The following is a 12299-nucleotide window of genomic DNA, read 5'->3' on the forward strand; positions in this document are numbered from 1 at the left end:
AATGTCATTTTGATACCAATATAAATAAATTAATTGAAATTAAAAAGAAATGAAATTAAATCAAAATATAATAGATAACGGCTTGCATAAATGAAAATAAGTATATATTCGAGCGTTAAATTACAAATTAGTTAATAATGTTAATCAAGTTAAGTCAAAATATTGATATAGACTTCGGTTAATTTCAATTTCTGCGCTATCTTAGGTAGTTCGCCTAAGTTCTCAGGTATCAGTGTACGTATCTGACATTTTGGTTTAGGTGTATAGCACAGCCGTGGTTGAGATAAATACAGTCTACACGTTCCGAGATCATTTTCAGAATGCTGTTGGTACTGACGCGGATCCGGCGCACCAGGGATGTACATCGCTTGCGCATGCTCGCGTAGAAGCAGTCAACCCGCGCCTCGGCAAACATCCCTGATGCAAACAAACAAAACTTTATAACCCCGGGTTTACTCGTCAGATATCTATGAAACTTCCCATTTTCTTACATAGTAAAATTTCATCAAATCACGTAATAAGTACGGTTACAAATATTTGAGGGGAACTGGTAAAGTAAGCGCTTACTTACATTGTTTGTGGAATACGACCAAGGAGAAGAATACGCAAAACGAATGTCTGTTTATTTGTTCTAGATCGATCGAGCATCAGCCGCCGCGGTCAAACGCAGCAAAGAAGAGAAGGAGGCAGATAAAGAAGAAGAAGACGACTTCGGCTACACGACAAGTGAGTGGAAAGATACATTATTCACACTTCTTAACTTCTCTTTCTATCTCGTACACGTGTACTTCTATGCGTGCCTTTTGGAGCACAGTCGGTGAAAATGAGATAACCCTTAATTTGAAAAATTCTAAGCACATTGGTTTGGTGGGCATGTATTGTCAATTTTTTTTGATAAATGGTTCGAACGGAATTTTTAATCGCGGTTTACTTTATTTTGTACTAGCTCTACAAACGAGAGCTAACGGGCTTCCCGAATAAATGATTATAAGAATCACGACTATTGTCCTACTATATACGAGTATGCTGTCGGAAAGTTACGAAAATTGAAAAAAATCCGTTTGGAAAAATTTCAGGAACTTCTCATATTTTTGTATAGGTGAAAATGAAAATTTCCTTTATTTACAGTGAATTTTTCCAATAATTTCCGAGATCTTTTCCAACTTTTTCTCTGTATGTACAGTCAGTTTTAGAGTAAAGGTACCCCCCCGCCTGCATAGAAATTTGTGTGAAAAGGTGCTCAGTGAATAGTGTTGCTGACTGTACGACTGTACGCTGTTATGAAACATGTACCTATTCAATAAAATGATTCTTCCCTGACGGATGCTTTGCTCGGGTACCTAATTCTTATGTGAGGTCGTCAGAAGTAGCGTTTATACAACCATTAGGTATATTATTCGATAACTTCCTTTACTGGTTTACTTTGTTACTAAAAGAGAAATGAGATAGGTACGTATGTGTGTTCCCACATCTTATGTATATATCTCTATATCTTCCTATTTTTTGATTTTTGTTGTACTTATTTATAAAAAAAAATATACACGTAGGTAGTTGTTGACGTTCGGGATTCAGAAGTAACTTATTTTCAGATTTTGTATTTTTTCTGGTGTGGTTTTGATAAAGTATTTTTGAGATATCTTGTAATTAATGGAAAATTACAAATATTTCCCATATTTTTGTAAATTGTTATAGAGAGAGTACCTTTAGATGTTTCAGCGTTTTTCATATACTTATTTACAATTGACTCTCTAATATACCCAGTGACTGAAAAAAAAAATGAGTATCTATCTATAGATTTTGCATATTCGAGCGATAGAGAGTTGAAAAATACATTTCAATTCCATTTTTTCGCGGCAGGCCCTCTGTTTTTATTTTCTACTACCAATCTATTCAATCCAACTGTCATTTTATTAGAAAAAAATACAGACTGGGTTAAAGAATAGCCAATCGAACTGTTATTTCAATATCTGGAATAGTGATGTGCCGTTACCGTAAATTACGAGAACAGAGAGAATCGTCGGGTAACTTTCGCGGTAACGTTCTCCGTACGGGTAATTATCGAGAAAGTGGTCTAAGTTTAAATTTTTTTAAACTTTTTTTTACAGAATTGATTCTTATTTAGGTAATACAATCTGTATAGAAAATTTCAAAATAATCTGAAAAGAGGAACTAGTTTATTACCAAAATTACCGTAAATTACCGCCGTAAATTACGGGCAATCTTCCCCGCGAATGTTCTCGGGTAATTTTTCTAAGAGAAATTTTAACTTTTATCAATGAATTCAATGATGTATGTAATTAGATGTTAGAGATTAAATACACAATAATATTACATTATTTTACTAATGTTTAATAAGTTTCATTTGATGTGCGAATTAAGTGTTTTTAATGAAAGTAGGTTTCAACCTACTCATCAAACTTGCATAACGAAAAATAAAGTGAGTTCTTTATTATTTTAGCTTAAATGTATAAAATTCATCTCATAGTTATGACAGTGATTTTAAATACCTAATTCAAAATGTTGTGTAATCTAAAAAAACATATCTTATACCTTTAAACGAGCAATTCTTAGATATTTATTTATATATATTTCTGGGATCTCGGAAACGGTTCTAACGATTTCGATGAAATTTGCTATATGGGGGTTTTCAGGGGCGAAAAATCGATCTAGCTAGGTCTTATTTCTGGGAAAACGCTGATTTTTGAGCTTTTATATGTTTTCCGAGCAAAGCTGCTCGGTCTCCCAGATATTATATTTCAATATCATATGTAAGCAAGCATTGATGTGTAAGGTAAAGTTTGATTTGTAATGACTTCCATTACAACAAGTGTGTTTTAAGATACAATTTTATTACGTCGCGTGTTTATTTTAAGTTAAGTAGGCTGTTATATTGTAAACAGGTAACCGCTTATCAGCTGGGTTTGCAATGTACCCAGTTACCGCAGTAAAAATAAAACACGTGGAAAGTGCATTTTTATACTGTGTGGGTACTAACGGATCAAAATAGTTCCTGGTGGCCCTCAAGATCCTGCATTTATAGCGCTCGACTTTTCTATGTCCTGTTACTTGTCTCGATAGCGCAATGAGCACGTAAGAGGATCTTTCAGAGTGGTCCTTTATTTATAACAAACTAAAAGAAGGCTTAGGATGGTCCGGTCCGGCCACATGAAACGTTTGATAGTTTGCCAGTTAAATCTCTTAAACATCCCTACAAAACACGAAGTCCTCACAGTCTGCAGCCATTCATGCCCTTCAGGGCATGCTAAACCTTCCATCGCTTCACCTACACATACAGCAAGAGGCCATCCCCCTCAGCGGACATCCCCAAACAGACAGTGAGTCGGACTCTGGAACCTTCTCAGAAAACCTGAACGTGTCCATTACCAATCCGCTACGAGCCCATAACTCATATTCCAAGCTGAGTGCATGGGCATCATCAATGCGGCGGCTGCCATCACTGCAAGGAGGGTAGTAGGATCCTCCATCCACATGCTATCCGACAGTAGAGCACTCTTAATCGCCCTGAGCCATATAATTACATCAAACCGCATTAGGTGCGGAGGCGATTGGCCCGGAAACGATTCTCCCGACCACTTTAGCAAGGTACGCTCACTGCTGCTACAACGTACAAAGAAACAGCACACTGGCTAAACCAGGCTGGAGGCCGAAAAGCCATGCCTGGTATCAATGAAAGACTCACGAAGTCGCTCTTTCAGGATCCAGCAGGAGGAAGGGTGACCATTCCTCTTGAGGGGTTGGGTTGGCTGGACTAGCCCCCACCCCCCGTCATGAAAAAAAGGCGCCCGTCGTCGAGTTACGGAAATCTGCCCGTGCTACAATACAATACAATATCCTCACAACATTCCTGGGAAGACGAAGACCTCCCGGCACATGGTAGTTCAATATCAAGAGGGAGATGAAAGCCCAGAACCTAAACCCTATGGTAACATTGGTAACCCAGAATAAAGCGGTTTGTCTCCGCCGCCGTACATATAAACCCAGATAGAGGTGGGACTAATATAAGGAGAAATAAGACTAGAAATTATTATACCAATCAACCACATGTCAGATAACATAAAAATAATAATAACACAGGATAATAATAATGTAAAAAACATTTAAATACTTTAAAACCACAAAACTTGTAAGCAAAATTCAATCCTAATTTAATATACTTCATGAGTAAGTTACCGTAAATTCTCGGTAATTTACGGTAATTTTCACTAATGAGAATTACGGTAAGTGCGTAATTTCTCGGCGGCACATCACTAATCTGGAATACAAAAACAATATATTCCTTTTTTGTGCAGTCGTGTAAAAAAACACATAACAATACAAAACTATTGCATACAGATTTTACAATAAGTTCAATCCATTATTATTAGGTACACATAACCATATGCGCACATTGAGTACATTATTTAAAATCTAAACATTTTAATAATTAAATAGTAGGTGATACGGTCTGGGTTCTGGTATGCACAGTCAAATAGACAGTGACGACCAAAGTGGCCAAATATATCGTAACACACCTTTGTTACCATTGAAAAAAGGATGTGTCCCGATATGTTTGGCCACTCTCGCCGTCGCTATCTATGTGATACTGACTAGGGTGTTGCTTATTTCGTCGAAATTGAAATTTTCTATGTCTCAGCCCCTTAAATTGTTCTCTTTCCCTAAAAAACAAATGTGGATTTATTTCAGAATTTTAAATTTCGTTTTAGGGGTCGCTACCGAATTTAGAAAATTTGGATCCTTTATACATGATGATTTTTTTTTATTTTTCGTTTTTTGTTAGTGAGACAGTTAGTCAAAGTATATGGAAGCTATATGTAGGTAATTCAATACTAGGTATGGTTAATATATATTTTTAAATAATTTTTATTCCTGTTTTAGGAGTGCGCACTGCTGAATCAATATTTAGAATGCCTAAAACACGCATAAATCTTTAAAAAAATTGTAGTACTATTTTATGTTAAACTGCACATTAATACACCCTGACCCGTTGTCTCATAAATAAACGAGACAAAAAAACAAAAAAAAAATATTCTGGTATGGAGGATCCAAATTTAAAAAATTCGGTAGCAACCCCAAAAACGTAATGGAAAATTCTGAAAAAAAACCACATTTGTTTTTTAGTCAAATAGAATAAATTAAGCGGGTGAGACATAGAAATTTTTAACTTCGACGAAATAAGCAACACCCTAATACTGACTGTACTATAACATAACATGAAATTGGTCGCTTTTTTACGACTCTCAAACCATTTATTGTGACCTCTAAAAGTACAAAAGAAGCCTTTATTACCAGTTGTGGCAACTTCACGCGAACAATGTTCGAAAACGCCTCAAATCGCCCAACTAGCAGTTTCTTACTTGTTGTTCCAAACAGATGCTGCGTTTTTGCCTAAACTATTGTTTTGATATTAGGCTGTTTATTGTGAGAGTTTTGGTGTGTATGCGCTCGAGAGCAACCAACATTTCATATTATATATTATATTTTCAATAGCCTCAATAGGGAGTATTACTGCAATGTTTTGCCGCCAGAGTCAGTACGTACTAGCGACGTAAGTATACCATAGAGGGCATAGAGTAACTTATACATACTGTACCTTAAACTGTTTTTTGACATGTTTTCACAGACAATCAAATATGATATTGATACATTAAGGCGGTTTGTTTACAAAGGGCCTGCCGGGAAACGCGAAATCGAAACTCAGCTATCTGCCTCTTTATCGCTCGAATATGCAAGAGTGATAGAGAGGTTAGATGACAAAATTTCGACTCTCTTATGTTTGTAGGCGCGCTTTTCGCTACAAAGCGGAAAAACCGTGACAACATGGTGACGTGACGACGTGATAGCCAGTATAATGGCTACGATTGCGCTGGCATTGATAGTATTAAAGGAAAAATCACGTGAAAAACATGATTGTAAAAAAAATTACTTTTTACAATATTTTTGATATTTCTTTGATTGATAAGAAACAAAGAGACACATTAAAAAAATAGAAGAGGATATTATTACCAATTTAGTACATAAGAAATATATAAAACGAAATAATAGCTTGTAAACAAAATAAGTGGCGCGCTATCAAAATAGTTTCATTTCAGCAAAACGCTTTGTAGCATTTGGGATTTGGGACCAAAACGAGCGGCGGCTTTCAAATAACTTCGGGAATTCTACGGCTTTAGAAATGTTTTGCTTTAATAAACATTTTGTCCATATTAGATTCTTTATTTTTCAGTCTTATTATTTGTCTAAGTTATAATGTATCTTTTCACTATTTGTTGATGTTATTTTTTATTTAAAAATGTATAGGTATTATTAATTATTATGAAATTATTTAATATACTTGTTAAGAGGCTTTATTTTCATAATAAAACAAAGTTCAATGATTAGATTTTCAATTATTTTTAGGTGCCCAATTTGAATTATCTTTTGCTGTCATTACAAATATTGAAGTTTTTTTTGCTGTCAGTGAAAAGCTGTATTTTTTAAGATGCAAGGAGAGTCAGATTAGATTAGTTTGCTTTATCATAATTATTATTATTATTATTGGGGTGGTATCGGGCCTTTGAGTGTCACGTCGACCAAGTATTGATCTATTGTGACGGCCCTTTAAAGTTCATTACTAATGCCCGTTGCATCCAGAAAATTACAGATGCTTTGGGCCGTAACGTTCTGTACCTCATAGGGTTGCAATATATGCCGCCCTAAGTAGGTACTTCTTTTTGACATTAGTGGTCCACAGGAACAGAGAATGTGCATTGCAGTCTCCTCTGACTCCTGGCAGAACCTGCATGTCGCATCTTGTTTCTTGCCAATTTGAAACATGTGCTTGTTCAACTTACAGTGTCCAGTCAGTATTCTAGTCACCGCGCAAGTTTTGTGCCTTTTGAGCCCCAGAAGCTCCTTAGCGATTTTGCTGTTGAACCCTTTGATTAGAGCTTTCGAGTGTACTTGTCCTTTAGCGAACTTCCACCAATCGATTGCTCTCTTTTTTCCTAAGTCGCTGAGCAGAGAATATGCATCCCGTTTTGTGATTCCACAGAACGGTTCTGGGCCGACCAGGGGTGTGTCTGCGCCCTTTCTTGCAAGTTCGTCTGCTTCTTCGTTTCCGTTAATGTCGGAGTGCCCTGGTACCCATCTAAGTGTGACTTTGTTGGAGTTAGCCAATGCATTTAGGTTTGTTTTACAGTTCTGGACTAGTTTTGAGTTTGACTCAAGGGATTCTAGTGCCAGCAGAGCAGCCTGGCTGTCTGAGTTGATGTAGATATGTTGGTGTCTTAGGTTTCTGTCCAGGTTAATCTCCGCACATTTGTTGATGGCGAAGACTTCTGCCTGGAAGATTGAGGCCTTTGTGCCCATGCTGACGCTAGCTCTGAGCTTAGGTCTCTCACCATAGATCCCACATCCTACATCATTTCCTTTCTTTGAACCATCCGTGTACCAGATGTGGCTTCCCTCTTCAACGTACATTTGGTTGTTAGTCCATTTGTCCCTAGGAGGTATTTCTACTGTGTACAGTTTGGTGAAATGACATTCGGTGTGCGTGTCATCAGTGGGCATGCTAAGGGTTTTATTTGCAAAAACCCCGGCCTTTAGTTTGGCTAATGCTTGGGAGCGCCATTTTGGCCTATTTAGCGTGCATATTCTGTAGACGCACTGCTTGGCCTCCTTTTGCACCTGCAGATGGAGTGGTATAATGTCCAGCAGTGTATCATAATTATCACTTTTGTAGCTCAATTGGCAGAGACCCACGGCCCAATTGTGAATTTTTTTCAACCAAAAACATGTCAAAAAGCATCTTTTTCAACCAAAAATGACACTTTTGACACGGACAGATCGCTATCGTAACGCTGTGACATCTTATAAACATTGTTAGAATTAGGCCGCCACTGCTCTACTGCCCAATGCGGTGAATTTTTCATATTCTATTTATTTTTACGATTGTGACTGTCTGTACATTTTGATTTCGGCATATTTTCGGCTTGCCATCGCATCCAGCCGTTACATTATTCACCTGCAGATGTTTACGGAGAGAGGCCTTGACTGAAATAGCGGGGAACTCGCACCTTGCCATCGATCGATCGATCGTAAAGCTATCATACTGTTCCTGACCAGTTTGGACAGCTCAACAAAAAGCAGAGTTGGGTGGAGACCAGGGCTCGGAACCGGTTTTTTTGCAAAACCCAAAATAGCCCAATATTTTTAGTTAAGTTATGCTGTTTATGTAGGACTGAATCATGTATTTAGGTAACAACATCATATTATTAGATTGTTCCATTAAAAATTAAATAAGAAACCAAAGAATGAAATAATACCGGTATTTTTTGTATGAAGAAAAAACCGGTTCCGAGCCTTGGTAGAGACAAAACAAGCAGACGGTTTGATTTGAAGAACCACGCAGTTCGACCTGTGAGACAGCCATTCACGTTATTTTTAGTGAGTTACATTAAATCTACTTAATAAAAAATTTTGACATGACAGGATTACACAAAAGATTTATTTATACTAGTTGTTTTTTATTATTACTTAAAGGTACCTATAAAATTAAAAAGGAATAAAGAAATTGAAATTTACGACATATAAATCTTCTTTTTAACGAAAAAATACCGTACCCATACTAAATATCGTACCTCATCCGAACGTACGGACATAAATATCTTTTATTATATCGTAAAAATGCTTAAAACTGGTAAATGTAAACACTATTTGGGACTATTTTCGTCTGTGATACTCACTGGCGATAAGCTTGGAGAGTATTTTTTAGATATATCTGGCACACGATAGCTGCCATGTTAAATGAATTCATATGAAATCAAATGAATTGATCTTTTTCTTCTCCTTGTCCTCTTCCTATTTAATTGAAATGTGATAATGAAAAATCTTTATTTCAGTTAACTAGGCACCATAAATAAGTACCTTAAAACTAGCATAATTATGTAGTTACATATTATAAGATAAGAAATATAACTTAAAACTAAAATCTACAAAACACTGGTTTTAAAGTTTGCTGTAACCGCTTTGCTTTCCGATTCTCAGCAACGAGAACCGGATTCAGATTCAACAACTTGCAACTATCTTCGTCGTTTGGTTTGGTCGTATCAAAACGACCTTGAAGCGCTCTCACTGATTTGACATGCAAAATGAAGTAAAAGTCGTGCGTGAGATACGCGCCACCAAGATAAACAAAAAAAACCGGCCAAGTGCGAGTCGGACTCGCGCACGGAGGGTTCCGCACCATCAACAAAAAATAGAGCAAAAAAAAAGAAAAAAAAAACAAGCAAAAAAACGGTCACCCATCCAAGTACTGACCCCGCCCGACGTTGCTTAACTTTGGTCAAAAATCACGTTTGTTGTATGGGAGCCCCACTTAAATCTTTATTTTATTCTGTTTTTAGTATTTGTTGTTATAGCGGCAACAGAAATACATCATCTGTGAAAATTTCAACTGTCTAGCTATCACGGTTCGTGAGATACAGCCTGGTGACAGACGGACGGACGGACGGACGGACGGACGGACGGACAGCGGAGTCTTAGTAATAGGGTCCCGTTTTAATGATAAATAATGATTATAGGGACATTCGTAGACAAATTGACTAAGTCCCACGGTAAGCTCAAGAAGACTTGTTTTGTGCGTACTCAGACAGCAATACATAATTATAATATACAAATACTTAAATACATAGAAAACATTCATGACTCAAATAATATCTGTGCTCATTAAAAAAATAAAAGGCGTTACCGGGATTCGAACCCAGGACCATCGGCTTCATAGGCAGGGTCACTGACTCACTACACTACACATTAAGCTCCTGACAAAGGTCTCTGTGTATATGGCAATAGTTCTGCCCAATCTCCTGTATGCCTCCGAAACGTGGTGTCTCTACCGAAAACACATTCGGACATTGGATAGGTTTCACCTTAAATGCCTGCGTGACATTATGAACATCTCTTGGTCAGATCGTGTCAGGAACACCGAAGTTCTACGCCGTGCTAATGTCAGCGGCATTGAAGCCTATCTAATGCGGCGACAGCTGCGATGGTGTGGTCACGTCTCCCGTATGTCTAATAGTGATAGAGTTGCTAAGCGCATCTTCTACTCCGAGTTGCAAAGTGGCAAGCGGAAACAGGGCGGCCAACTTTTGCGCTACAAAGATGTGCTGAAGCGTCACATGCGGAGATGTGACATTGAACCATCGCACTGGGAGACTTCGGCAGAAGATCGGCCGAAGTGGAGGCATATAGTGAGTACAAAAGTGCGAGCCTTTGAAGAACAGAGGCGAGTGGAACTCGACGCGAAGCGTGACGAGTTAAAGGCCCGACCACCTGCGGTCATAAACTACAATTTTGTCGGAGGGGTGCTGACCTGCGGTGAGTGTGGACGTACATTCGCCGCAAAAATAGGCTACGTCAGCCACCTGAGAGCTCACGATCGTCGCTCTCAATAGCCAGTGAATATCCAGTCGCCGAGGCCGAAATCGGCTAGGACAGGATGATGATGATGATGATGACACTACCCACTAGGCCAGACCGATCGTCAAAATAATCGTCAAGGTCGTGTCAAAACCACTTCAAACCTTCAACAAGTTGTTAAATTTAATCTGAATCTGGCTCCGGATATACTTGTCAATAAAGCTATACATTTAATATGTATGGATTTCTGGGGTTGTACGTTGTTTCATATACTACATTTTCGTAGAATTGCGCTTCATAGAAAATGTTTCTAATATTATCATTTAATAGAATGATCAACTTCCAGTGCACATACATTGTAGAAGATCTATTTGTATATTTTTTATAGTTCAGAAAATTAATGTTTCGAAATTCATTTTATTAAATTTCAGGTCATATATTATTATTCCTTATAATATTAAGTTTATATAAAACTTGTTTCCAAGCCTGCATATTCATAGAATTGTGTTTCTCATTTTATTAAACTTAATATTTTAATTTTCTAACCTAACCTAACCTACTTTTCTGGCAACAGTTTGTTTCTGCGGTGGTCGTAGTTCTAACTTAACCTAGTCTACTTTTCTAGCAAGTTTGTTTCTGCGGGGCTCGCAGTTCTAACCTAACCTACTTTTCTGGCAACAGTTTGTTTCCGCAGGGGTCCCAGTTCTAACCTAACCTAACCTACTTTTCTAGCAACAATTTGTTTCTGCGGGGGTCGCAGTTCTAACCTAACCTAACCTACTTTTCTGGCAACAGTTTGTTTCCGCAGGGGTCGCAATTCTAACCTAACCTAACCTACTTTTCTAGCAGCAGTTTGTTTCTGCGGGGGTCGCAGTTCTAACCTAACCTTACCTACTTTTCTGGCAACAGTTTGTTTCCGCAGGGGTCGCAGTTCTAACCTAACCTAACCTACTTTTCTAGCAACAGTTTGTTTCTGTGGGGGTCGCAGTTCTAACCTAACCTAACCTACTTTTCTGGCAACAGTTTGTTTCCGCAGGGGTCGCAGATCTAACCTAACCTAACCTACTTTTCTGGCAGCAATTTGTTTCCGCAGGGGTCGCAGTTCTAACCTAACCTACTTTTCTAGCAACAGTTGGTTTTTGCGGGGGTCGCAGTTCTAACCTAACCTAACCTACTTTTCTGGCAACAGTTTGTTTCCGCAGGGGTCGCGGTTCTAACCTAACCTACTTTTCTAGCAACAATTTGTTTCTGCGGGGGTCGCAGTTCTAATATTACAATTCTTTGCATTGAGTTTCTTTTCAATAAATTTAAATAAAGTGAATAAGTTCTAAAATAATAATATTTGAAAAGAAAATACTCGAACTAAATGTTATATTAAACAGTTCCTATGAAATAACAATCTATGAAATCTGTGTCTACGAAACAAGAATACACGAAACATAATTCTACTGTTTGATAAGTTTCTAAATTTAAAAAGTTTGATAGTAATATTCATTCAACTGAATTTCTGTGAAATATGTTTCAACCAAGTAAATAGTCTATGAAACAATAATATTGAAACTGAAAGTATATGAACCAAATAATATATGAAATAATTTCTGAGAAACGATATTCTATGAAATTTCTGTCTGTGAAATAGGGTGACACCGGATTTCTGGAAAAACAGACGAAAATTATGTTTACAAACTTTTTACACCGTGTGTCGCTTAGAAAGAATGCGAAAATAGATGGCACCTGAATGCCTGAACTTCTCAACTATTCCCGATATTTCTTTGTTGTTTACGCAAAAATTCCAAGAAGTCTTTATTTAGAGTCTTAACTTTAGTATAGAACGCTTTTCAACTTTAACAATTTATAAAAATTAAATAACTCTAAATATA

The 12299-nt window shown here is 37.4% G+C and overlaps 1 protein-coding gene across 2 annotated transcripts in view; it reads left to right on the top strand.

The window, feature by feature from the left end:
• Positions 1–12299, top strand: part of LOC134659967 (uncharacterized) — a 138340-nt gene that overhangs the window by 54181 nt on the left and 71860 nt on the right. For both annotated transcript variants that reach the window (XM_063515665.1, XM_063515672.1), the window contains one exon: positions 636–726. In XM_063515665.1, the coding sequence (XP_063371735.1) occupies positions 636–726 (91 nt within the window). The remainder of the gene's footprint in view (positions 1–635; positions 727–12299) is intronic.

The sequence above is a fragment of the Cydia amplana genome, chromosome 2, assembly GCF_948474715.1.
Source record: "Cydia amplana chromosome 2, ilCydAmpl1.1, whole genome shotgun sequence".
Classification (NCBI taxonomy): Eukaryota; Metazoa; Arthropoda; class Insecta; order Lepidoptera; family Tortricidae; genus Cydia; species Cydia amplana.